This window comes from Xenopus laevis, chromosome 3L, assembly GCF_017654675.1.
Source record: "Xenopus laevis strain J_2021 chromosome 3L, Xenopus_laevis_v10.1, whole genome shotgun sequence".
NCBI classification, from domain to species: Eukaryota; Metazoa; Chordata; class Amphibia; order Anura; family Pipidae; genus Xenopus; species Xenopus laevis.
The window spans coordinates 153,092,396-153,119,844 of NC_054375.1; the positions used below are offsets into that span (position 1 = coordinate 153,092,396).

At 41.4% G+C, this 27,449-nt stretch overlaps 2 protein-coding genes and 1 pseudogene across 5 annotated transcripts in view; 2 read left to right on the plus strand and 1 right to left on the minus strand.

Annotated features, from left to right (window-relative positions):
* The window catches only part of stag3.L (stromal antigen 3 L homeolog), a 74,295-nt gene extending 68,061 nt beyond the window's left edge, over positions 1–6,234 (plus strand). For all 4 annotated transcript variants that reach the window (XM_041587348.1, XM_041587350.1, XM_041587351.1 and 1 more), the window contains exons 30-34: positions 2,137–2,290; positions 4,248–4,337; positions 5,752–5,839; positions 5,925–5,963; positions 6,103–6,234. In XM_041587348.1, the coding sequence (XP_041443282.1) occupies positions 2,137–2,290; positions 4,248–4,337; positions 5,752–5,839; positions 5,925–5,963; positions 6,103–6,114 (383 nt within the window). In that variant the 3' untranslated portion in view covers positions 6,115–6,234. The remainder of the gene's footprint in view (positions 1–2,136; positions 2,291–4,247; positions 4,338–5,751; positions 5,840–5,924; positions 5,964–6,102) is intronic.
* Positions 6,235–6,345: 111 nt separating this feature from the next.
* Positions 6,346–11,723, minus strand: LOC108710387 (annotated as a pseudogene).
* A 2,365-nt stretch (positions 11,724–14,088) lies between these two features.
* On the plus strand, positions 14,089–26,545 carry mcm7.L (minichromosome maintenance complex component 7 L homeolog). The gene is given in 16 exon segments (NM_001087253.1): positions 14,089–14,163; positions 15,851–15,930; positions 17,055–17,219; positions 18,369–18,493; positions 19,676–19,856; positions 19,950–20,087; positions 20,177–20,326; positions 21,452–21,566; positions 21,842–21,973; positions 22,256–22,339; positions 23,707–23,918; positions 24,180–24,361; positions 24,452–24,535; positions 24,629–24,797; positions 25,647–25,756; positions 25,999–26,545. Coding segments are annotated over 16 exon segments (2,163 nt in total). The 5' UTR covers positions 14,089–14,135; the 3' UTR covers positions 26,207–26,545.
* Positions 26,546–27,449: the final 904 nt, after the last annotated feature.

The following is a 27,449-nucleotide window of genomic DNA, read 5'->3' on the forward strand; positions in this document are numbered from 1 at the left end:
TACTGCAAAGCAATGCTAAATGCAGTGGTTTTTATGATATTTCTGAAAATCGCCTAAAAATATTGCAGTTGGTCGCACTTATCTCACCCAATTTCTTACATACAAATGGAAAACACCCTAAATATTAACTTCAAGAGTCTACTGAACAGTTTGATGCCCAATATGCATAGATATACCAAAGCAGAGGGGCACGTGCGGACCCCAAATGAAAACTGCATAAGAATTTTCTCGGCTGTCAATTCGCCTTCTGTGAACATAGCACACTGACTGCATATAATGTGCCCTAAGACCCCCTAACAGTACAAAGACCCCCCAAAACCATATATTTTTGGAAAGTACACATTCTGCCGAATAAAAATTTGCTAAAACTGTCTTTCTACTCCAAACGTACATACTGCAAAGCAACGCTAAAAGCAGCAGTTTTTATGATATTTCTGAAAATCGCCTAAAAATATTGCAGTTGGTCGCATTTATCTCACCCAATTTCTTACATACAATTAGAAAACACCATAAATATTGACGCCAAGGGTCTACTGAACAGTTTGATGCCCATTATGCATAGATATACCAAAGCAGGTGGGCACGTACGGACCCCAAATGAAAATAGTGCATAAGAATTTTCTCGGCTGTCAATTCGCCTTCTGTGAAGATAGCACTCTGACTGCATATAATGTGCCGTAAGACCCTCTAACAGTACAAAGACCCCCCAAAACCATATATTTTTGTAAAGTACACATTCTGGCGAACACAGGATTGCTAAAAATGTGTTTCTACCCCAAATGATCAAAGTGTAAACGATGCTAAAAAATGACACAAGGAAAAACAATGCAAGCATAAAACTGCAATAAAAATCACAAAAAATCAAATACAATTAGGAAAATCAACGAAATAACAAAATAACTTTTCTGACAGCGTGGTTAGTGATCAGAATGCTTAATCCAGTAGTCACGCTATGAAATCTAACGTTTTTTGGGGAAATAACAAGATGGGAAACTTGAAAATGAAGAGCTAAAAAAAAAAAAAAAGTACAAAAAACCCCTATAAGTGTGTGTTTGTGTATGCATGGATGTACAGCTCTAAAAAGTGTATACATTTGTGCATATGTGTATGTGAGTGTGTAAATAAGTGCCAAAGTGTGAAAAATCAAAAAAATCAGAAAAGTCAGAAAAGCAAAAAAAAAAAAAAAAACTACTTTTACTAATATGTGCATTGTGTACATGTAAATGCTTGTAAATGTACTAAATAAGTAAAAAAAAAAGGGGCACTTACCGAATCTAGATGAAGGGGGTCCTTTTCAGAGCTGTAGGATCCAGGATCGATGAGTCAGAGCAGCAGGAAGTGCGTGGGCGGCGCTGGAACACGTGAGGTCCGGGTCCTGCGACAAGGAAGCTGTTGCTGTGTCTGTGTCGCTCCTGGAGAAGGGTGTCGGCGAGGATCGGCGATCTGCTGCAGGTAAGCTTGTTGCCTAGGGGGTTGTGGCGCTGATCGTTCCTCTCTGCACGCTGTTTTTGCTGCGCGTGCAGAGGGAGCGCTGACTTAGTAAAGAACGTAGCTCCTACGTTCTTGGCACTTAAAGCCTTTTTTAAAAGAACGTAGGAGCTACGTTCTTGGCACTTAAAGGGTTAATCATGTGTTGGGGGTTGTTGTATTATCCACAGGGGAGGATGAGGAATATGGATTTAAGGGTATGTTTTTAACATGACAATTTTTCACATGAGTGATGAGGGATTTCCCTGCAGTGAGCACCAACCATTTGGTTTTTTGGTGCTGCCACCGTTAATGTGGATACGATATTAAAAGTTCTTGTGGTAACATGGGTGTGGTTTACAGTGGGTGTGGTTTAAAAGGGGGAGTGGCCAACACTGACTTCCATTATCTGCCCTCCAGCACATAGGCCAGTAAAATTTTGGCCCTTGGTACCACAGTTTGGACAGCACTGCTCCACATCATCCCACCAAACAGGGAGACAACACACATTTCACCATCTGGTGGGTTCTCCTGGCGCCTGGAAGAAGCCCCAGGTGTTTGCCTTTCACTCTCAATTCATAGTTCCTGCTGACTTTTGCCTGTTGGTTGACCACGTCTTGTTGTTATGATCTAGCTTATTTGCCCAGCTGCCATTCTTTTCTGTTTCAGGAACACTTGATGTTTCCAGCTTGATAATGGAGGAAGGGAGACATGAGCTGCCCTTAATGACTTCCACCCAACTGAAAGAACATAAAGCACCCACCTTACGGGCAAGGTATGAGGAGGAGGAAGAAGAAATATCCGAGGCAGACTCTGAGCCCAGGTAATAATGTTAGGCCAGTTCTATATGAATCTATTGTGCAGTGCCTATACTTCACTCCGATGCCTGCCTGACAATCAGCCTCTACTCTGGCCTCCGCCTTCTTCCTTGCCTCCATCCGGAACCGCTATTGGCATGGAACCGCTATTGGCATGAAACCGCTATTGGCATGGAACCGCTATTGGCATGGGTGCAGGACATGCGATGCATTTAGTCTGAGAATGCAGGTAAGGAAGAAGGCTGATGCCAGCGTAGCGGCTGGTTCTCGGCAAGACTCCGCCCCCTACACTGGCGTCAGCCTTATTCTCTGTCATATCAGTGACTTGTTTAAGTCCTTTTTCAGACGTAATGCGTATTGCTTTCTGGTCTGTGATTTTCCTCTACTATAGTTCGTTACTATACAATAGATTTGTCACTTTTCTAGTTGTGTGTTGAGCTGCTCCCTGGGGGTGTGGGTAGGGTTCAGCGTTTTTGTTCCTGAGAAAATTATATGGAAGGTAATTGTTTTCATATGGAGGACAGTAGTGGATTTCTGATCTTCTCTTCAAAGTGAATGACATGGAGATGAGACATTTCTCCAGCCTCTACTCGCTTTAACTCCTCCCTATGGCAAGGGGACAAAATGGGTTCCACACAGCACTGAGGGGATGCGCATACACCCACCCTGTTAGTCTAGCATGAACAGGACATGTGCTCCATGTTGGCTCTGGAGCCTTTCCTTCTAAGTGCGCTCTCCCAGTTGAGTTACAGTGAGTTATCTCCTGAGCATGTACTCATGACTCCAGAACTATTTCACAGGTTTTTCACCTACACTGAACCCAATCACTTGCAGCAGAATGTGTCTCCTTCCGAATTCTGCTCTTAGAATTAACCATTTCAAGGGGATCCTAGCAGCAGCAGCATGTCTCTCTGTTTTCAGCAAGCCGTACTGTAACTGCCTGAGACGTATCTGTCCCAGATGCCCACAAACCAGACTATTATTTACAGGGCCGCCATTAAAGATCACGGGGCCTCGAACAACCAAATTTTCTTGGGGCCCTGCCCGCCCCACCCACCCAAGCCCCACCCTTGATCCCACCCACCTAGGGTTGCCACCTGGCCAGTATTTTACAGGCCTGGCCGGTAAAAATGATGGTTGATCCCAATGTTGTGAAAAGGGAAAAAAGATAAATATATAGGAAGGCCGGTATTGTTTTCCAGAAAAGGTGGCAACCCTACGCCCACCCCACATCACAGTTAAAGGACCAATAACGTAAAAAATATTTTAAGACACGTTTAACTTTAAATTCGCAAAGTCTTTATGAAGAAAGAACTTACTGATTCTCCGCTTACGCTCCTCTTCAGAAACGGCCACAGAGAGAGGATCATTGTGCATCGCTCGATTTCTCCTCCCTAGCTATCTCCTATAGAAGGCAGGGAGGAGAAATCGAGCGATTCACGATGGATCGTTGCTGTTTCTGAAGAGGAGCGCAAGCGGAGAATCGGTATGTTATTTCTTAATAAAGACTTTGCGAATTTAAAGTTAGATGTATGTGTCTTGGTGGGTTTTTTTCTTCATTATGTAGAAACAATTTAAAAAAAAAAAATTGTTAGTGGTCTTTTAAAAGACCACACAGCACTCAACCCATTATCAATATATTTGAGACAGAGACATTTTGTGCTACTGCTACTGAAAAATGCCTTACCCTTTAAACAAAACAGGGATTGTTTGTCCATATATTGCAATATATTTAAGCTGAAGAACTACGTCAAAGTCATCCCATATCTGGCCAGTCCTACACTCAATTTTATCTGATTCATTAAGAATTCTATTGCTTCATTATACATTGTACAAAGGGACTAAGTTTTACCTGCAACTTACTTGCTGCTTTCAAAGTAAAACTCCCAAACTTGGCTGCCCTTTTATTAATATAATCTATATAAGTAGAAATTTATCCCTCTTTCCCTGTGATGTGTGCAGTGAACTGAGTTTCCGGAGCTTCCAGAGGACTCCAAGCTTCTTCCGCAGGCTCCGTGAACAGGCTAGGACTCCAGCAACAATGAGCAGCAGGTGAGAAGCTCATTCACTCATGAGCACTTTAGATGGAGCAGCTTACGGTTCTTTTTTTCCGTCAAATTCATGTTCTTTATTACAAGGTGCAGCCCATCAGATTTCAAATGCTTGACCCCCCCACCCCTTTCTAGTTTTTATACCCCTCATTCCGTTATGTAGAAAAGGTGCATGAGCACTGTTTGAACTGCCAAAATATATATAACTTTTTTTTTTTTTTTACACAGAGATACCAGAAAATATGATGCTCATACAAATTTTTATGCTTTAAGCTGGCCATAGACATGCAGATTTACCTTCATATCGGCCATCTCCCGACCTGCCACTAACCATTCAGATCAAATAAAGTAGTAAAAGAACAGATCAGCCGATATTCTGCCCCTGACAGTAATCGTAAGAAAGTTATGTCCGACAAAAGCTGGTGACAGTCTCCCTCTGATATCGTCAGATCGGCAATACACGCACAGATATTATCGGTAGCCAACAGAAATTGTCTAACTTGTCCGATCGTCGGAATGTCCGATCGCCATGGCACGAAAAATGTCGGGACACTCCACACATGGTCCGAAAATCTTACGAAACAAAGATTTGTACGATCATATCTGCACGTCTATGGCCATCTTTAGGCTCACAGTGTCACACAGCCCCTCCTTACTTTGTTCCATTGTGAAGTGGTGGATCCTTGGACTTAAAGCCCTCTGCTTTCTAGAGAATCTGTGTACCACACACAATGGAAAGCAGAGTGTATCATTTCTGACATTAAGGGGCCTATTTATCAAAGTGTACATTGCAGTGTATTCTTTTCAACCGCTCAGTTGTGGTTTTTCACAACATTATTTTACACCACTTCAGAACAGTCATAAGCCATCGATGCTCAGGACCTGGGGTTTTTCCTTATAACAGATCTTGCCATAATTTGGATCTTCATACCTTAAGTCTACTAGAAGATCATGAAATAAACCCGATAGGCTGGTTTTGCTTCCAATAAGGATTAATTATATCTTAGTTGGGATCAAGTACAAGTTACTGTTTTATTATTACACAGAAAAGGCAAATCAGTTTTATAAATAAGGATTCTTTGGATAAAATGGGAGACGGCCTTTCTGTAATTCGGCGCTTTCTGGATAAAAGATCCCATACCTGTACAAGTCAATGTTTAACAACTGTTTTAACATAGAGATACACAATCGTCTTAAATAAATACACAACTTTGGGGGGAAAAATGTTGCTTTTTTACATGGCAGTGTCTGGCAACGCGGTATATTTGATCATTTGACATTTTTATTTATACAGCATGGCCCCTATGCATCAACACTGTACCAAAACATTACCACTCTACTCAATAAATGTTCTGATCGCTCATACTCCTTCGCTGCTTTGCATCCACACAAACAGGCTTGCTTTTCTGCCATAGGCTGAGTTTAATGGAGGAGGAAGAGGAAGATGAATACTTGATACGAGAGGATGAGAGCAGCAAGGATTCAGCAGAGGAGGAGGAAGAGGTGAGGAGTGAGCACACATTTAACTGCTGCTTTGTAAACAGCCACTAAAATATAGAAATATAACTTTTTTTTTTTTTACTTTCAGCCCAAGCCAGATCTGTTTGATTCTGCACTATTTGAAGAGGTAAGTCAGATTATATGTGTATGTACATAAATACATATATAGTGCATGTAACAGATAAATTCATTTTAGAATCCTTTCTATACGTTGATTAAGTTACACATACTTCTTGAATTGACTTTCATTAATCTCTATTATACAGGATGACTTTTAACTTACAACTGATGTTCCTGAGCGATGCACAACTTTAGGATTACTTTCTATTACTACGGCGATCAAAACCCAGTTGTTTGCTGTTCGGTTAGACATTCATTAAATGTTTATTGTTGCAAAATTGCGGGTCCTTGTTTTTATTTGAATCTTGAGGTGAGTTTGTTGCGGGAAGATAATGTGCAATTTTGTGCCTTCAGCAAGATATGATGCAAGTCGTTTTCCTTACACGGCATATAGGAATCGTAGATAGTCAAGCTGCTGCCATCACCTTAACCGAACACTGTAAGAGTCACTCTGGGTCAGGTACCTAACCCATGTATGGACCAGGGACAGACGCTCACTCGTTAGTCTTAGGAATCGAATCTGAAGTCCAGAGCAGGTGATGGATGGGATCTGGAAAGAGAGGTTGAGAGGAGGCAGGTCTAGTAGAGATGGAAGGGAAACACTACCAGAAGTATCCACCTCATCCATCAATCATTCAGCTGTTGGTGGAGTGCTGAGAGTTGTATCCGGAAGACTACAGGCTCCCTGTCCCTTATCTAGGGTTGATGGAAGTGCTAAATACATATGTGCAATGATGGGGCATTGAGACTGCTGCACTAAAACAACTTTCTGAAATCCCACAGGCCTGATAGTATGACAGCCAAGCAGTATCTCTCCCCTCTGCTTGCACATCACTTTGAAGGTGAAACTACATCACATACACCCCTTGCATTGCTGTCGATGGAATACTGCTCATTAATAAATGGAAATTACATAAAAAAAAGAAGACCTTAAAGAGAGCTGAGAGTTGTGTCCCTCCACAGATCCTCGGAATGCTCCAAGCAAGAGACTGTGAGCTCAGTAACAGCTCTGCACTCTGGTCTGGACTGCTGAGTTCCTGAGAGACACTGCACAAGAACAGTGTCAAGAAATCACTCCAGAGACAACAAAGACAAATATACGTGTGTGTGTAAAGTAACTGTACTACATACCTGCTGGTTCCCTTTGGCACAGGTATCTGTACTCAGACATTAATTGCTTGGCTGCAAAGAAAATATAATTCAAAGATTTAAATTTAGGAGTTTGTAATCGACCAGATCAGCATTACCACAACTATGGAATTTTCCAGGATTTTTGTGGCTTTCTATGGTTTGAGTATTCATCTGCAACTACTAGAAGTGTTCATTGTGTATGCAGGAGGAACAACTAAAATAGATGGTGGGGTACTTAAGTTTACAGATTTACAGGTTTAGAAATAGCTCAGGATAACATAGTACAGGACACTGGAAGGACTGACCTTGATGGCCAACTGACCTTGATGGCCTTGTTTTTTCAAAAGTTCTTATATGTAACTAAACAGTATCCAGAAGAACCCCCATTTTACGTTTTTTAGGGGACCAGAAAAAGTGGTGAAAAATCCAGAATATTGTAAAATCCAGGTGATGTATTATATATTGGTAGGACCATAAAAACGGTGTAAAATAAGGGAAACTTGAAAATCAGGGGATGTAAAATTGAGGTTACAATGTATTTTGGCTGAACCCTCCTTAATGGATCCGGCCGGATACTGAATACAAACGCTCACAGTGAATGAAAATTGTTTGCATTTTGTAGGGTTCAGATCTGAATCCGAATGCTGCCGGAAAAGGTTCGTATTCGACGGAATCCTGGATTTGTTGCATCCCTAATTTGGTACTAATTATTTGTAATAACAGAACATTTTGTGGGTGAATTAACAGGAGGCTTATCTAATTGCTTTTTGTTGTCTTCCCGTCCTACTTGACTTACCTCTTGGGACTCAGATCACAGTGTAATTTCAAGCACATACGCAATTGGCTGCAAAAGCAAAATGCACAGATGTTTAATTGCGTGGCCTTAACTAAAAACACACAATCCTTTCATTATTGCTGCCAGTTTTGATTATCACACTTTAATTATATCTCTTCTCTTTCTGCAAAGATGTGCAGAAATGCCCTAATCTGCGTTATTTTTGTTACCTGCTGCCAGACTCTCTCTCCATGCTAGGGAACAAGTGGAATGGTAGGGCAGTGCTGAGACTTTCGGATATCTGGTACTGCATGACCATGAGCTGTGGGCAAGAGGGAATGGTGTAAGAGTAAGTGACAAGGTAAGAGTGTAAAAAATATGAAAGGGCAATCAGAGAAATTGCTTAGAAGAGCAAAACAAACAGCTGACCAAATATCCATATGCATGCAGTCTAGGAGACTCTCACCTCACCCTGGGGTGGCACAACCTTTAGGATGCGATTGCTCTCAAATTCATCCAGTTTGACTGAATCATGGAACTGACAACTATCCACACACACACAGCAGAGCCATATCCTGTACAGCAAAACAACAAGATTTGTACGTTTTTATATATGGAGACATGCAGATCCAGAAAAAATAATTGTATATAAGTGAGATTAGAAATAGAACATAAACTGTAATGGTGCGAAAAAACAGCAAGTACAGTTTTGGTGCAACAACAGAAGGACAAGTGACAACGGTATGACTGATGTCAAATCTGTCCTCAGTTACCTCTGATCTCTGAGCTCCCAACACAGAACCCGTCACTGAGTCCAATTCGCAGCTCTGGAATTTAGGAGACAACACATTTTCAGTTGGTACAGCTGGAATAAGTGCCATAAGTTAGTCCTGACACTGAACTGCACTGAAAAAAATGTTCCTGATGCCCGTACTGATATTACCTTTCAATCTCAAGGTATTACTGACCTGGACAATTTGATAAGAAATTTTTGAGTCAAAGTTCACCTTGAACATCAGCCTTTAAGAGTGAACCCTATATAAAAATATATATTGGTTACTCAGCCTCGTTCATCTCTTTTAACATGTAAAAAAACTGAAAAGATTAGATCAGATGGTTCTACCAGTCATATCTCTGGAGTAGGTAGATGCAAACAGGGGGCGTAACTTGACCTCCTCATTTCACCAACCAAAACTGATTCATGGATTCTCACCACCACACATGGGATCTACACATTCCCTCTGCACCTATGCATTTGGTGACGTGGATTCAGACCAATTGTGGATCATTTGCAAAACCGGTCTCCGCTAATAGTGCCACGTTATCTGCTCCCCCTATTGTTAAGCCACTGGATACAATACATTTTTTGGCCATATATCGGTCATCAGTTTGGCATCATACAAGGGTCAAAAAGCTACCAATTACCTGAAGTGTGCCAAGTCATCAGCTGTGGTCACTGGTGGGGAGAGCAGAAGTAAGACCTCAACCTAAACCCTCCCACAACCTGTATGGAAGCCAGACACGGAGGAGCCAGGGGATCCTGATGAGCCAAGCTGCTAATTAATTCATATCTACTTCAAAGTGTTTTTGTCAAAATAATGTTCTTCACCCCAGTTTACTGTATCATGACATGGTGATACTCACATTTGTTCCTATAGCGATTGTCATGCGTTCAGTAACATCCAAGAAGATTTCATTTTGCTCACCCTAAATAAAAAAGAAAAAAATGTAGTCAGTTGTATAGCAGGTAGGCAGGGTGTGTTCCCTAGGCAACATGTACCTGCTGATGACGGGAGGACAGCACAGGCCAACTGGAAGCTGAACTCGGAGCCACCTTACTCTGCTGTGTCTCTGCTCCAAACTGATGTCATTAAAAGGATGTAGATAAGAAGACTGGACACAAAGAAAAATTGAAATGTAATGTGTATGTACGGCTATCTTACCATGCCCACGCTACTCATATCCAAGAGGCTGAAAGGCTTGCCAACCACAGCATCTGATTGGATGAAATTCTTTAGCATCTCTGTGGATGTGGTCTGGATATATCCATAATCCTGTAAAAGAGGTAAATCATAAAATATATCACTTATATAAGCTGATAACATACATCATAAACGTGTGTAGTCCACGGACTTACCAGAATCTCATCCAGTAACTCATAAATCAGCGCAAAGTTAAGCCGTACAACAGCCTCACTAAGGTCACCGCAATAATCTTTGATAAGGGAAGCCAGTCTGAGAGTGGAAAACAGAGAAACTGTTTATTTTACATTTATGTTTGCCTTAGTAGTGTAAAAAATTAGTGTACAGCTATAGAAAATTTCATTTGTATAAATTTGTATTCATACATATAGCAAGGAGGGGTCTTATTGTGTCGCATAGAGAGTGCAGTGTGTGGCTATAGCTTATTAGTGTACACACAACCTTTCTTCTCTGTATAGTTGTATAATGACAAGTACTATAAACTGTTTCCTCCTACACAAACACACAATATTACAAGTGTGACATTTTGCATTGGTTTTGTAGTCTGCACACTATTAATAAACAACCTTTCCAAAATTTCTCTCCTGTCATAATGTGTATTCTGCTAGAAAACTGTCACTGTTTATGTACTGTCTGTATAGCTATGTCATATCTTCTCACCGGTTCAGCAGCTCAATGCACATAAATGGGGAATCGCTGGGGTTAACGTTGACGACAAAGAACAGGCCTTGGTTCCCCACGTGGATATAGTGAAGGCTGTCAAGTTCCTGGAAAGAAATGAATACACCGTGAGACGATCTGGTCTGGTCTGTGAGCCAGAGTCAGATCAATACAGAATGATCAGTATGCAACACAGCACTATATTGCCTGAAGGTAAACATTATATAAAGATGCAGAAACTGAACAGAGGGTCCAAAATTTATAGCAACTCATCACATAAATGAAGAAGCCCACTGAGCCTTCAGCTAAAGGAAGGGCAATGAATGAATATCAGTTATGCCCACTTCGCTCGTCGTAATCCGATCGTTCGGCCATAGGGCGAACGAACGTTCATATTACCTCCGATATAGCCCTGCCGTTAGTGGCATATTGGGGAAAAAATCTGCTCGTTTGGCAATGTCGCCAAACGAGCGGATCTTTTAGTGTATGACCACCTTAAGTGTTTGGAACACAACACTCGTATGCCTGTTTATTAATGATATAAATAAAGACTATACTTGCTTTTACATGCCTGTAGAAGATTGCCTTGACTGAGTGCCTGCCTAATACATATTCTATTAAATAAAATAAAACTGGACCTGAATTCCAATATAAAGGGTGGGCTATAAGAAGTCACATGGATGTGTCAAGGGCCAAATCTATTTTTTTTTTCTCATATGTGAAGGGCCTAGATTTTATAACCTTAAAGAAGTAACAACAGAGACAGCAGACCCAATGGTTGCTAGAATTCAAACCGCCGGTTAAATCCCTTCACTTACGCATTTGCGCTGACGTCAGACAATTCTGCAGTAACTCCGCGCACAATCTTAGCGTCGCGTCCAATTACACGCCTGCCATCTTGGGTTAGGGCAGCCCTAGACTACCTGGACTCTAGTGCGGCCAAACCTAGGGAAGACTCCTGCATTCCCCGGATCTCCTGCCCCTTGAGCAGTCCATCCTACGGTCCTCAAGTCTCCTGGGGACCTGGAAACACTCCTTCTGCTGTTCCTAAAATAAAGAAGAAAAAACAACAGGATTAAAAAAATTCTGCTTACCTACCATATAGGACAAGAAAAACACTATGGACTGTTGAGCTAACTCCTACTTATAGGTTTAGCTAGGAGGTTATCTCCTCTTTTTTTTGCTTGTCCTACCAGTCAGGGAACAAAATATATCTCATGGTTGCTGCCGAAGGGGACGCAAAGAAATAAAGGCTTTTTAAATAAGAAGACTTCCAGTCTGGTGCTGTTCTACAAACATTTATCCTCCAGGGCTGGGCCATGCCGGGCAGGTGCCCCAGGCAGTCCGGCCCGCCACATCGCCCCCTCAGCAGACCGGACTGGGGTAGGCAGCAGTGAAAGGTACATGCCTGGCACCCCCTAAGCTTTGCGCCCTAGGCATGTGCCTACCCCTAGGGTTGCCACCTTTTCTGGAAAAAAAATACAGACTTTCCTATATATTTTCTTTTTTCCTATTAATAACATTGGGAAGAGCCATCATTTTTACCGGCCAGGTGGCAACCCTGCCTACCCCTAGTTCAGGCCCTGCAAGCCTCTACTGAAAATATTTTACATTCTTTATGCTTTAGGGCCCTGACAGATGAGGAGATTGTTCGCCCTGCTGTTAATGTCCTCTAGGCAACTAATCTGGCCCGGACTGGCAATCTGTGGGTTCTGGCAAATGACAGAGGGGCTTCTGTCTTATGCCATAGAAAGTGACTATTAAGTGGGCTGGTGGGGGCTGTTTGGGCATCTGCGTACTTGGAATGCCAGGGCCTATTTTGACTCCCAGTCCAGACCTGCAACTAATCTCCCAATGCTTTCCCTCCGGCAAAAATGGGACCACTGGTGGGAAAAGATACAAGTTGCTTCAGCTTTCTGAAGTTGCCTGGGCAAAAGCGACATGCTGTGTGCCAATGACAAATGCCCTGTGTGATTCTATTAGGGTTGCCACCTTTTCTGGAAAAAAATACCGGCCTTCCTATATATTTATCTTTTTTTCCCTATTAATAACATTGGGATCACTGGCCTTCCTATATATTTATCTTTATTCCCTATTAATAACATTGGGATCACTGACCTTCCTATATATTTATCTTTATTCCCTATTAATAACATTGGGATCACTGACCTTCCTATATATTTATCTTTATCCCCTATTAATAACATTGGGATCACAGACCTTCCTATATATTTATCTTTATTCCCTATTAATAACATTGGGATCACTGACCTTCCTATATATTTATCTTTTTTTCCCTATTAATAACATTGGGATCACTGACCTTCCTATATATTTATCTTTATTCCCTATTAATAACATTGGGATCACAGACCTTCCTATATATTTATCTTTATTCCCTATTAATAACATTGGGATCACTGACCTTCCTATATATTTATCTTTATTCCCTATTAATAACATTGGGATCACTGACCTTCCTATATATTTATCTTTATTCCCTATTAATAACATTGGGATCACTGACCTTCCTATATATTTATCTTTATTCCCTATTAATAACATTGGGATCACTGACCTTCCTATATATTTATCTTTATTCCTATTAATAACATTGGGATCACTGACCTTCCTATATATTTATCTTTATTCCCTATTAATAACATTGGGATCACTGACCTTCCTATATATTTATCTTTATTCCCTATTAATAACATTGGGATCAGCCATCATTTCTTCCGGCCAGGCCGGTAAAATACCCGCCAGGTGGCAACCCTAGATCCTCTCTGGGATGGTATTATTATGCCTGACAGATGAAAAGACTTCACCCCACGATTAATCTCCTGAACGATGGTTGATCCCAATGTTATTAATAGGGATAAAACATAAACATATAGGAAGGCCGGTATTTTTTGCAGAAAAGGTGACAACCCTAATCGCTGGTGAATTGCTTCAGTTGTCAGAATTTGCCTGAGGGATCCCAGTCATGCTGTGGGCCAATAACAAACCTTTTTGGGAAGGTGTTATTACATAGGCCTGTACTTTGCTGCAAACCAACAGTAATTTGTTATTTTTTTAATGTTTCAGCTAAAAATATAAATGTGGATAAACATATTGATTTGATATTATACACAATATCTTGTATGGGTAACGTAGACTGGCTTTGGCCGACCATATAACACAACATATCAGGACAGGCCACCTGCCTCGGCTTTAGTTTGCCTCAGAGATAAAAAAAAACAACATTCACTGAGATGAGAAAAAACAATAACCCACACACAAGCGCCACCTCCAAAAGCGCGCCAAAGCTTAAGGCCGGAACACTTTCATTAGCTACTCCTATTGGTTCACATTCGCTAGGGGCGGATCTATTGAACGGAAAAGTCACTTAATTGGTCGCGGAAGTCAGACACTCTGACCAATCGTGTAATTGCCTCATTCCGCCATTGGCTACAAGCGCCGTCACTGCACCGCCCTGCTTCAGTCGTTAGGGGAGGTACAAAGGAAGCGAGCAACCAGCAGCCAATTAGAGCACAGGGAGAGTAAAAGCCCGCGAAAAGAGATCCCGCGGAAAGAAGAGACACAAGCAGCGAGGCATTAGCAGGACAGCGAGCGCGGTATCATCATCATCATGCCCAGGGACTACCAGGCCGAGAAAGGTGAGCAGAGAATAGGCAAGCTGGTGAACAGGAGCGGGAACTTAAGGTTCTGGGGGAGTCGTGCTTTTCTTTATATTCTAGTCACGCAGCCAGCGCTGTAATACCGCTCCCACAATCCCTTGCAGCTCAATGTGACGGGGACTGGAAGGCCAATAAGAGAATAGTAGGCCGCGCAGCACAAGGAGACGCCTGTAACGAAGCTCCTTGTTCAGCGTATTCTACATCTCCCTTGTTGTTATGGGGTTAATTCCGCCCCTGCACGTGGCTCTCCATGAGTGAGAATGGGGCGCGGGATGTATCGGGCACTGCTCTGTGCTAGTGTCGGACTGACCAATGGGAGGCGCCTATGGGACGTTACCTGTTATGTGAGGGCCTGGGGTTTACCATTTGCACTTGGAGGGCTCCCAGTTACCGACTTGGATAAGGAGCGCTTCCGGCTCTTGCGTCCCTTCCAGCGTCGGCTGTCACGTGATACGCTATTGTAGCCTGGACACTGGGAAATCTCCTATTGTGATTGATAGAATAGAAATGGTATTGACCTGGCTGGATGGGCTTGTCATACCCTGTAATAAACACACACAGTGGTCCATTCCAGGAAGTGCTTGCCCCATACAGATTATTCAGAGGGGGACTTACTCACCGTTATGTTTTTAAAGGAACAGTTCAGTATAAATAAAACTAGGTAAATAGACTGTACAAAATAAAAAATGTATCTAATAGAATTAGGCAAAAATGTAATGTATAAAGGCTGGAGTGAGTGGATGTGTAACATAATAGCCAGAACTCTACTTCCTGCTTTGCAGCTCTCTTGCTTTCCACTGATTGGTTACCAGGCAATAACCAATCAGAGACTTGAGGGGAGGGTCATAACTGTTGCTTTTGAATCTGAGCTGAATGCTGAGGATCAATTACAAACTCACTGAACAATTATGTCCCATGTGGCCCCCCTTATAATAATGGACTAACTCAGAGTTAGAGAGCTGAAAAGCAGGAAGTAGTGTTCTGGTTATTATGTTACACATCCAGTCATTCCAGCCTTTATACACTACATTTTTGGTTTACTAACTATATTAGATACATTTTATCCATTTACCCAGTTTTTATTTTCACACTGAAAGTTTCCTTTAAACGAGTGGCTCGCCTTCACCCTAAGTGCCTCATTCTAAGCAACTTTTTGATTTGTAAGTAGTTTTTGATTTGCCTCCTTTTGACTTTCCTGCTTTCAAATGGGGGTCACTGCCCCCCAAACTAAAAATAAAACCAAATGTTCTGTAACGCTGCAAATGTATTGTTGTTTATTGCCCATCCACTTATTCAGGCCCTCTCCTATTCATATTTGTCTCATATTCAAATCAGTGCATGGTTGCTAGGGTAATTTGATCCATAGACACCAGACTAACTGGAGAGCTGCTAAATAACTCAAAACGCAAACTGTCTCAGAATATCACTGTCTGTTATATTAAAGTTTATTGTGACCAATCCCTTTAAATTGCATGCTTTTCTTTATTTGGATTGTAAACTCTTAAAAAAAAAAATAGCAACATGGAGCAAACATTTCATGCCTTCTTCCTGCTCCCAACATCATTTAAAGACCCACTGTCCAACAATAAGCCATAAAGTAAACTTGTATGCCATACATGCTTCCAAGAGTACAAATGGCTACTGATGAGCCCTTGTTTCCCTGCAGAGAAATGCAAGACCTTTCTTCAGGAGTTTTATAAGGATGATGAATTTGGAAAGAAAAACTTCAAGTATGGCGTCCAGCTGGTGAGTGAGTTTATCAGTTTTGTATTGTCAGGAGCAGATTGCTGTCTAACTGTGCTGCCTTTGCTTAATATTTGTCTCAAAGCAGTTTAAAGGGATCATCGTGATTTTTATGGTTTACTTTTGTTTCTCATTGTATTACACCACGACCCTGGGTCTTGTTTGCATTTCTGAAAGCAGGGATTTTACTGCTTTTGTGCTATTCTCATGTCTACCACTAGGTGGGGCATCTAGCAATGCAAACAAATAATTCAGCAGAGCTGTCAGGTAGCTGCTATCTGGTTGGCTGCCATTGTTTTTTTTTTTTGGGTTTTTTGAATGGCTGCTGCTGATGTGATGCTGGGGGGGTGATATCACTCCAACTTGCAGTAAAGAGTGGCTAAATTGTATCAGGGCACAAGTCGCATGGTTTGGGGCACCTGGGAAATGGACGTCAAGTCTAGCCCTGTGCCAAATTTCAAAATTGAATAAAAAAAATCAGTTTTGCTCTTATCGGTGCTGAAGTCTGCTGGAGCAGCACTAATAACTGATGCATTTTTGAAAAAAAAATCCTGTGACAGTATCCCTTTTAAATAATCACCCATTTCTATAGTTTCTGTATATTACCTCTGCCGTAATGTCTAAATGCCCCACATACAAAGACAAATATAAACTGCCAACAGATTAAGTCTTGGGCAATGTATGGGGGCCCTTGACGGGCTTCCCCGATATATATTTCTAATATATGGTAGTTTTATCACACAGGGAGGCACATTTTGAATTCACGTGTTTTTTTTTTTGTTTGTTTGTTTTTTTGTTTTTTTTTATGTGGTCTCTATGCTGCTAAAAGTAGAAGGGAACAATGATAGATGCTCCAAAATCTGAATGAGAATTCAGCCGTATCCAAAAACAATGGATTAGATGCATTCTTGGCCACAAATCAACAATATTTGGTTATTTGTGATAAGACTAAGGCAAATATTGGAATGTTACCCCTGAAGAGAAACACCACAACTTTAAACTTTGAAGTTATTTTTATGTAAATGTCTGTCAATGAAACCTCTTTTCGCCTGAGAATCTGTTAAACTGTGTGTTGGCTTTAAAGGAAAGAATGGTGTGTGTGTATAAATAATAATCTCTGTTATCAGGCTAATATTGCTCACAGAGAGCAGGTTGCACTGTGCATTGACCTGGATGACTTGGCTGAGGAGGACCCAGAGTTGGTGGATGCCATCTGTGAAAATACTCGCAGGTACACAAACCTCTTTGCTGATGCTGTTCAGGAGCTGCTGCCTCAGTATAAAGAGCGAGAGGTACGTTTTCAGTCCTGGAACCTTGTATTAGTGTTTTAACTGTCACCTGAGCATGTAGGAAGTGAGTAAATAGTCTGGCCAGAGAGAGAGATATATATATATATATATAGATATATATTCCAAATAGGGTCAATGATCCCATGTAATACCAAATGCTCTGTAAGGCTCCAAAGTTATTGTTCCTTTTTATTACTCTTCTTTCTATCCAGGGGCTCTCCTACTCGTATTTCAGTCTTATTGAAATCAATGCATGGTTTCTAGGGTAATTTGGACCCAAGCAACTGGTTGGCTGAAGTTGCAAACTGGAGAGCTGCTTGCTAAAAAGCCAAATCACTCAAACCACAAACAACGAAACAATTACATATTCTTAGATCACTCTCTACATCAGGGATCCCCAACCTTTTGAACCTGTGAGCAACATTCAGAAGTGAAAGGAGTTGGGGAGCAACACTAGCATGAAAAATGTTCTTGGGGGGGGGCAATTAAGTGCTGTGATTGGCCATTTGATAGCACCTATGTGGATTGTCAACCTGCATTGAGGCTCTGTTGGGCAGTGCATTGAGGCTCTTGCTTGGAAGCCCGGAATTCAAAAATAAGCTCCTGCTTTGAGGCCACTGGGAGCAACATCCAAGGGGTTGGAGAGCAACATGTTGCTCACGAGCTACTGGTTGGGGACCACTGCTCTACATCATACTAACAGTTCATTTAAAAAAAAAAAAAGCCTTTAAACAATACCTATTGTTTGGTATATATTGTATGCTCATAAACAAGGAAAAGATTGAGCTCAATTCAGTATAAGTGTTCCACCCCACTGCAAGCTTCAAACACACTAGGTGTAATCAAAATCAAAAAATTGTATGCCTCACAATACAGTCTATGGGGACAATATAATATTCTTATAGAGTAACCATGTGAAACTGTAACTAAATTCTCATTCATGAACCTGTTAAAGTGAACTACTCCCCAATAACCAATGGCCTTTGAATTTATGTGACTGCTTGCTTGCAAGTGCACAAGCAACCAATGAATTACAAGGGGAGGGCAGTATCAATGTCCAATAAGAACCAAATTTTCTACCATCGGGACTTGGCTAGTGCAGCCGTAATACTTTTAAAAGTCCTGTACTTATCAATGATTTTACCATTGTAGGTAGTGCATAAAGATGCTTTGGATGTGTATATTGAACACCGCTTAATGATGGAGCAGAGGGGCAGAGATCCCAATGAGATGCGAGATCCTCACAACCAGTATCCACCAGAGCTTATGCGCAGATTGTAAGTACCATGACTTGTGTATGTTACACCTTGCCTATAAATATGCGGGGGTGATAAATGTACTAGGCATGTTCAAGCCTTTGTTGGAGCAGAGACAGAGCAGCAGAGGGCAGTGTATTGGCAGATTCAGCCCTGTGTTAGTGATGTGTGGGCAGAGAAAATCTTCACTCCCACCCGGCTTCCCTCTTCCTCTTATAACCCTGTGCCGCCCTGCCGATGATGCAACAAAAGGGACGGGCAGGAGCGCACCTATAAAACCAGAAGCAGGCAGTCTGAAGGTCACAGGTGGGGAGAGCTCAACCCAAACCCACCCAACTCGAGGTTAATGGACCAGCCCACACATCACTACTGTGTGTCCTTCTAGCCTAAAGCACACTGGAAGCTACTGTATGCATGTTGTAGATCATTTTCTTTACTCTTTATCGACTGTGTTAATGTTAAAGGGAATGTAAAGGCAAAAAATCAAATTTTTACTTTACAGGAGAAGCAAACCCAAAAAGTTAAAAAAAAAAAAAAAAAAAACTACCCTACATAGACCCTCCCTCCAGGCTAAGCGTTGCCCTGGGCAAATGCCGCTAAGTCTTTTACCCCTCAGTGCAGATTCTGTCCATTGGAGTTTACGGGCGCCATCTTCTCCTCTTTGGGAATCCTATCAATCCAATCGGCGCATGCGCAGTTGGAGCAATTTTTATCTTGTGTTATGGAGCTGCTATCTTGTTACCTTCCCATTGTTCTGTTAGGCTGCTGGCTTGCAGTAAAGGGTCACTGAAGTTTATCAGAGCATAAGTCACATGACTGGGGGCAGCTTGGAAACTGACAATATGTCTAGCCCCATGTCAGATTTCAAAATTTGCTCTTTTGAAATATTGATTTCAGTGCAGAATTTTGCTGGAGCAGCACTATTAACTGATGCGTTTTGAAAAAAAAACATGTTTTCCCATGACAGTATCCCTTTAACAAAGTAACAAGCTGCCGACCCCCTGTGGCCAACTTTGAAAGAATATATAATTTGTTTAATTAGGCTTCTGGTGCAGTAAGTTTGTTTATATTTAGTATACAAAATACAGCTTTTTTTAGCATTGTTCTATTTTAGACTTTAGTTCCCCTTTCAATGCCACGTCTAATGAAGCCATTGCTCCCACTTATAAGAGATCTTAAACCATGTCCCTATTTTCTGTGTAGTGAACTATACTTCAAAGCTCCAAGTAGCTCAAAGGCCCGTGTAGTACGAGACGTCAAAGCGGATTCGATTGGCAAGTTGGTTACAGTTCGAGGCATCGTCACGAGGGTCACAGAAGTCAAGCCTATGATGGTCGTGGCCACTTACACTTGTGACCAGTGCGGTGCAGAGACCTACCAACCGGTGAGTCTTATTTGAAGTTCTAATCTATAATTACTTTCAGTTTCCAGCTGAATGCTCACATTTTGCTTCCTGAAATGTTTTTCTTTGGTCCAGATTCAATCTCCGACTTTCATGCCGCTTATAATGTGCCCGAGCAGAGAGTGTCAGACAAACCGTTCCGGTGGCAGGCTTTACTTGCAAACCCGGGGCTCCAAGTTTATTAAGTTCCAGGAGCTGAAGATTCAAGAACATGTAAGTCTGAGAGGAGAGTATCTGAAATTAACAAAGAATGAATATATATGCGTTGGAATTAATCTTAATCCTTGCAATCCTCTCCACAGAGTGATCAGGTTCCAGTTGGGAACATCCCGCGCTGTATGAGTGTGTATGTGCGTGGGGAAAACACCCGCCTCGCTCAGCCTGGAGACCATGTTGGTATTACTGGAGTCTTCCTGCCAATGCTCAGAACTGGCTTCCGGCAGGTGGTACAGGTAATGATCTCTTTTTCTTAACTTATCGCTATGGCTCAGCGGGTTTTTATTCATTTTTTTTTTTTTTTGTGTAAGTCACAGAAAACTGGAATACCGGTCAGGCACCACTCCGGAACACCAAACTCCATCAATCCGTAGAATACAGAAGCCAAAATTTTTTGAATAGTACAAAGTCTTTATTTTAAATTATGTATAAAAGATAAAAGCCTGACGCGTTTCGTGTCCCCCAAGGACACTTAATCATAGGCTAGGTGAGGTTACGCCTTAAGGCTGCTTACATACAGAGATTTTTAAGGGCTTGGCTAATATACTGACTTGAAAATTGGTTCCCTAATGAGCACTAGCATACAAGGATTTTATTATTGCCTGACTTTTAAAGGAAAAGTAAAAAATGAAAAAATTGATGAGGGTGCTATTCTAAGGGCTTTTTTAAGGGCTTGGCTAATATACTGACTTGAATATTGGTTCCCTAATGAGCACTAGCATACAAGGATTTTATTATTGCCTGACTTTTAAAGGAAAAGTAAAAAATGAAAAAATTGATGAGGGTGCTATTCTAAGAACTTTTATGCAATGAACATTTTTGTTTTAATTCCAAGATATTAAGGGATACATGTACTGTTAATATGAATGAATTTTGTTACAACAGCGACACCTGCTGGTCAATTTCCCACCAGTCTGACCAGCAAGTAGTCAAGGAAGTTGTCAGGAGAAAGAAAGAGGCTGCTCTGATGTTCTTCTGCTTAGGAAAACTATCAGAACCCTTTCTCACATCTTTCCTAAGCAGAAGCATCTTTCTTTCTCCTGACAACTTCCTTGACTACTTGGTGGGAAACTGACCAGCAGGTGGCACTGTTGTAACAATTCATTCATATTAACCGTACATGTATCCTAAAATAAATAAATAATGAATGTACATGGCAAAAGTGCTTAGAATGGGCCCCCTCTTCAATTTTACATTTACTTATTTTTAAAGTTTACTTCTCCTTTAACAAGGGCACATTATTCCAAGAATTTATTTATTAAATTCTTCCGATTCTTTTTAATTATCCTTATGATCACTTTTTTTTGTTGGTTGGAGGGGCGGCATTCATTTTATAATTCAGGCATGTGGCTTTCCTACAGGGTCTCCTTTCAGAGACATACCTCGAATCTCATCGTTTAGTGAAAATGAACAAGACCGAGGATGATGAACTTGGCACAGAAGAGCTGAGTGAAGAGGAGCTGCGACAGATTACTGGTAAGGGGCTGAGAGTAGTCCTTGTATAGAATCCCCACATTCCCCTTTGCCTGGTGAACTCTCCAGATTCATTTTTTTATTTTAAATGGCTACTCCAGGTCCACATATGACGCACTTAATTATTGCTGCCTTATCTAGAGGTTGATAAAAACGAAGCTGCTGTCAAGGTTTTGATCGCTACTGTAACAATTGCTCTGTGTGGTCCCACTTGCTGCTCACAGGTAGATATTGTATTTAGTCCTTTACTTATTTTAATTTTATTTTTTTCACCCCAGAGGAAGATTTCTATGAGAAGCTAGCAGCCTCCATTGCTCCTGAGATTTATGGCCATGAGGATGTGAAGAAAGCCCTTCTTTTGCTATTGGTGGGAGGTGTTGACCATTCTCCTCGTGGCATGAAGATCAGAGGTATGCAACTGTTCAACTCTCTCATTGCATTTGTTACGTGCAGATTTTATAAATGGCACACAACTATAAAACGAGTATTTGTTCAATGGTTGGCTTTATGAAAACAATATTTGGTAGGGGCTTAGCTTTTTGGTAAATAGGCTGCAAAATCTGCTCCTTTAAAAAAAGCTTAAGCAATTGTTGGGGGGGGGGGGATGTTCCCTTTGGAAAATTGCCAATTGTATATTCTAATATCTGTATTTAACGGCTATCCATTTACTTATTTTGTTTATTTTCCCCTAGGGAATATTAACGTTTGCCTCATGGGTGACCCAGGAGTAGCAAAATCACAGCTACTTTCTTACATTGATCGTCTTGCACCTCGAAGTAAGTGTTCAGATCTGTCCCCTGTAATCTGTTGACTTGTTGCAGGTATCTCTCTGGTTTTATAATCGGTAAAGCAACACAACATGTTTTTCCAATCCCACAGGAAATTCATTGAAGTTTGGGTGACATTCAGGGTATTCCCAGTGTTTTGCATAAGTTTCCAGACCCTACTGGTTTTCTTATTTGTCAAAGCAAATACATTAAAAAAAAACTATTGCCAAATAACTCTTGTAAAAACAAAATCTGAAACTGACACGCTTTCTGGAATGCTATGTTTAAAGGAGAACTAAACCCTAAAAATGAATATGGCTAAAAATAGCAGCAATGATCCAGGACTTCAAACTTGTCACAGGGGGTCACCATCTTGTAAAGTGTCTGTGACACTCACATGCTCAGTGGGCTCTGATTGGCTGTTGAGAAGCTAAGCTTAGGGGTCGTCACTAATTATCCAGCAGAAAACGAGCTTCCCCTGTAATATAAGCTGATGCTACAGGTTTGCTGATTATTCAATTCTGATGCTAATTGCACTGGTTTCTGTGCTGCCATGTAGTAATTATGTGTATTAATTACTAATCAGCCTTATATTGTGACATTTCTATTCTATGTGTACTGTATATTGTGAGTGGCTCCCTAAGCTCAGTAAGTGACAGCAGCACAGAGCATGTGCAGTGAATCAGCAGAAAAGAAGATGGGGAGCTACTGGGGCATCTTTGGAGACACAGATCTTTACTGCTAAAGGGCTGTGGTTGCCTTGGGCTGGTACAGAAGCTCAAAACATAATGTACAATATTTCTACCTACATCTTTAGTTTAACTTTCCTTGTCCTCTAAGGCATTAAGTTATGAATATAAAGGACAAACATTTAACTGTTCTTTGGAGATTAGCGGGCACTGAATTAAGGAAGGGTGGCACAAAGCAATTTCCAAAGGAAAAGAAGAAAAATTTAATTGTCAGTTGACCCAGTTATTGTGTTAAGCTGGGACCAGCAGAGCTTTTCCATAGTTCCATAGGTAATTTGGTGTGAAAGACAAAATTGCAACTCTTTCAAATAAACCAGTATATGTATAATACATAATTTTATACAAATTAGCTTATACACTGAACTGCAGATGTTAAAATCAAGGAAGCTTTTGATAAAACCGTGTGCAGCAAATCATACTGCCGACAGTGCAGTATTGCTGTAGCATTATGCAGGTTCATTTCCATCTTAAGATTGAAGCCTCTTAACAGATCGGGCCTACTAGAAAATAATTTTTAGACTAGTTTAAGATCCCTTTATTATGATCCATTTGTTTGGCCCAGTTTTAAAATGTGACACTTGGCTTCCTTTTTATTACAAACTGTCATGTAATCACTATCCTCATCAGGTCAGTACACAACAGGTCGTGGCTCTTCTGGGGTTGGTCTCACTGCAGCAGTAATGAAAGACCCAGTGACTGGGGAGATGACTCTGGAAGGTGGAGCTTTGGTACTGGCAGATCAGGGGGTTTGCTGCATTGATGAATTTGATAAGATGATGGACTCTGACAGAACAGCCATTCACGAAGTCATGGAGCAGCAGACTATCTCCATAGCAAAGGTGTGTGTTATATTTTTTATTCCTATGTACAGGTCTTTCCCTTTCTGGCCAGTTTTAATAATGGCTCTAGTGATTTTGCCTTGGTTTAACCTGCAAAGGAATTTGGTAGCACCAGGATAGGATTTTGCCACTATTTGACGAATATTTGCTTTCATACTTGTTTAGTTAACAAGGATAACTGGCAATTTTCATCCATACTGGTTACAGTTAACAAGGATAACTGGCAATCTGCAAAGTGCTCAGTGTATCTTCTTTCTCCAGGCTGGTATAATGACCACGTTGAATGCTCGTTGCTCCATTCTTGCTGCTGCTAACCCAGCCTATGGGAGATACAACCCAAAGAAGACTGTGGAGCAAAATATCCAGCTGCCTGCTGCCCTACTGTCTCGATTTGACCTTCTCTGGCTAATACAAGACAAGCCTGACCGGGACAATGATCTCAGGTGATGGTTGCATTTTTTTCAGTTTCACTTTAAGATCAATGTATCCTTAATAGTATACTTTTGGCTTAATTTTATTTTTTTTTTTCTCAGACTGGCTCAGCACATTACATATGTCCATCAGCACAGCAAACAACCGCCATCACAATTCCAGCCTATGGATATGAAACTCATGCGGTTAGTATAACTTGTGTGTCTGGCTTGAATGACTACTGTACTAATGTATAACCAATTGCAGTTTATCTGATCTGCCTGATATTTCTTCTCTAGGCGTTACATCACTATGTGCAAGAGCAAGCAGCCTGCCATTCCAGAATCCCTTGCCGATTATTTGACAGCTGCCTATGTGGAGATGAGAAAAGAAGCCAGAACCAACAAAGATATGACCTTCACTTCTGCCAGAACCCTATTGTCTATCCTGAGATTGTCTACAGCCTTGGTACGTGTCCTGGCCAGCGAGAGTATTGAGCTAAATAACTGCGTCTTCCTCTTGGGTCATGAGAAATGGCAGATTGAAACCTCAATTCCATCAGACACTGTCCTATGGGCTCCAAAGTGCTGTTCGTGCAGGTAGCTTTATAACAGACCTACTGCATGAGCAGCACTTCCTGAGCTCAATGTGACCCTTCACGTCGGACCCGCACTTTCCCAAAAAACTTCAGCTTTTCAGGTTCCAAAACAGCTGGTGTTGACAGGCAGAGACAGGAGCAACTGCTGGTGTGCCTTGGGAGCATTGCACTTGTCTCGGTCTGACAGTGTCAACAAAACCCTCCAATCTCTTTACTGTTTCAAGTTACTGTTGAGTTTTGAGTCTCTAGTGTATTATTGTTGTTGCAAAATGCTTATTCCAATTTAAAAGTCCATGGCAGTGATCCACAACCCGTGGCTTGTGAGCAACATGTTGCTCTCGGTGGCTTCAAAGCAGGCGTGTTTATTTGAGTCGGCATGAAATTTTGCCATTTGACATCATTAGAACTATCTGACCGTTTTGCATCTGTAACCTTGCTGGCAACGAGGCACGTTTCCTAAATGTTGGACCTTTTTAAAGGCAGGAGGTTGATAGTGAATGTAGGAGAGGCCTAATATCACTGCATTAAATAAAGGCCGCGGAATAAGTCAAGAGATGCAGCTGCCTTTGCACAGTATTGTGGACTGGAATCTGGTGCCTATGTTGCATTGAACCATGTCCTGTGTATCAAAGTTCTGATGTGAGTGCTTCTAGAATTTCTAGCGAAAAACTACTTCTATACGTGTGTATTATCTGATTATAACTGATTCTTGACTCCAGGCTCGGCTGCGTCTGGAAGATGTAGTGGAGAAAGAGGATGTAAATGAGGCCATGAGGTTGACTGAAATGTCAAAGGACTCGTTGCAAGGAGACAAGGGCCACGCTTCAAGGTAATTCTTTACCTATTCTGACGACTTTCCTTTATTACAGGCCATAGAGACCAACGATAATCACCAGCTGTGGACTATCTTTTAAATTGTAAGCTCTTCAGAGCAGGGTCCTTTTCACCTATTGTATCGGTCAATGTTTTGATGTTACCTGTGTATACTGTACAGAATGTTTGGGGCTTTATGAATACGGGTTAAAAACGGTCTGATCGCTACGTTTCTAAGTATCTCGACCTTTTGTTTAGGACTCAACGGCCGGCTGATGTGATCTTTTCAACTATCCGCGAGATGGTCCCAGAAAAAGGTGCTCGCAGTGTTAAATACTCGGAGGCTGAGCAGCGCTGTGTGTCTAAAGGCTTCACCCCTGCCCAGTTTGAGGCAGCCTTGGAGGAGTATGAGGAGCTTAATGTTTGGCTGGTTAATCAGGCCCGCACCAAGATCACATTTGTCTAATGATGCTTCTGTATGTTACTGGTCAGGAAAGTCTTGGGATGGGATTTTGCAGCTGTCCCAGTAATTCCCTGTGATCAGCTTGGCTGCAAGATGTGCTCTTTTTTTTTTGTAAGGTAAAAGGTCAATAACACAACCACCTGTTTTAATTATCCAAAAAGTCGATGTGATTAGTATTGTCTTTAAATATGTTAACATGGACAAGTAACTGGTGATCTCAATACAGTCTGCCTCCTGTGGAACTCGGTATTCCAGGCCTGGATAGGAGGAGACTGATTTTTCACTCTGTAAATAGTTATCATGTGGTCTCTGAAGAACTTTCAATAAAGATGTTTTAGTAGGAAACTTGGGTGATTGTCTTTTATAAAGTTAGAGCTGTACCGAATTATTGGCATGTAGGAATCTATTCCTTAGGTTTATCGCCCCATGGAAACGGAGCTCCGTTGTGCTTTATGGTGGGGATTTTATATGTATTCTAGGGTCAGTCCCTATCCTACGCATGGACCGTTTAAATGATTGGTCAAACCCTGTCCACAGAGAAGTGCCTTGTTTGGGTTATTTCGGCAGATGTGTGTAAGGGCTCTGTTCCATAGAGCAGCCTGCAATCCCGTGTGACCACAGATTTGTCATGTACTCCGTGCATTGCTCATCAGCAAATTTCCTTCAATTTTAGTTTGTTTTGCTGGTGGCTTGAATGAAACTGGTGGGTGGCCATACATGTGTATCTTTTACGGGATTTGTTCACCCTGCAGGCCGAATATGGTTGGATCGGGTAGAGCAGTCGTTTTTTTTTTGTTTGTTTCTTTTCCCCTCCGTTTAAACCCCTTGGCAATGGATACTTTTGCTCTGGATTCCTCTCGGCTCATCAGGTTAAATATGTACTTACTGTATATATTGGAGTAATAGTTGTAAGAATAATTAGGAAAGAAAGTTTTCACCTTCATTGATGCCAAAGCTTGAATTTCTGCTGAAAGTAGTTGGTCTAAAGTCTCTGGCTAACTGCCTATAAGGATCTGCCCCTTTAGCACCGCTGTAGAGCGTCGGCCATTGTATGGTTCAGTCTACAACACTAAATGCCTTCTGGTGACAGATGGGAGCTACTGGTAGCAGCTACTTGTAGCAACAAAATGACGAAAAATGAACAAACAACTCAAATATTTTCCGGATTAAGAAAAGCACTCCCGATGGGGGGAAAAAAAAGTTCAGGTTAGACAACCTGAAAACTAAAGTTTTCTGTGGGGGGGGG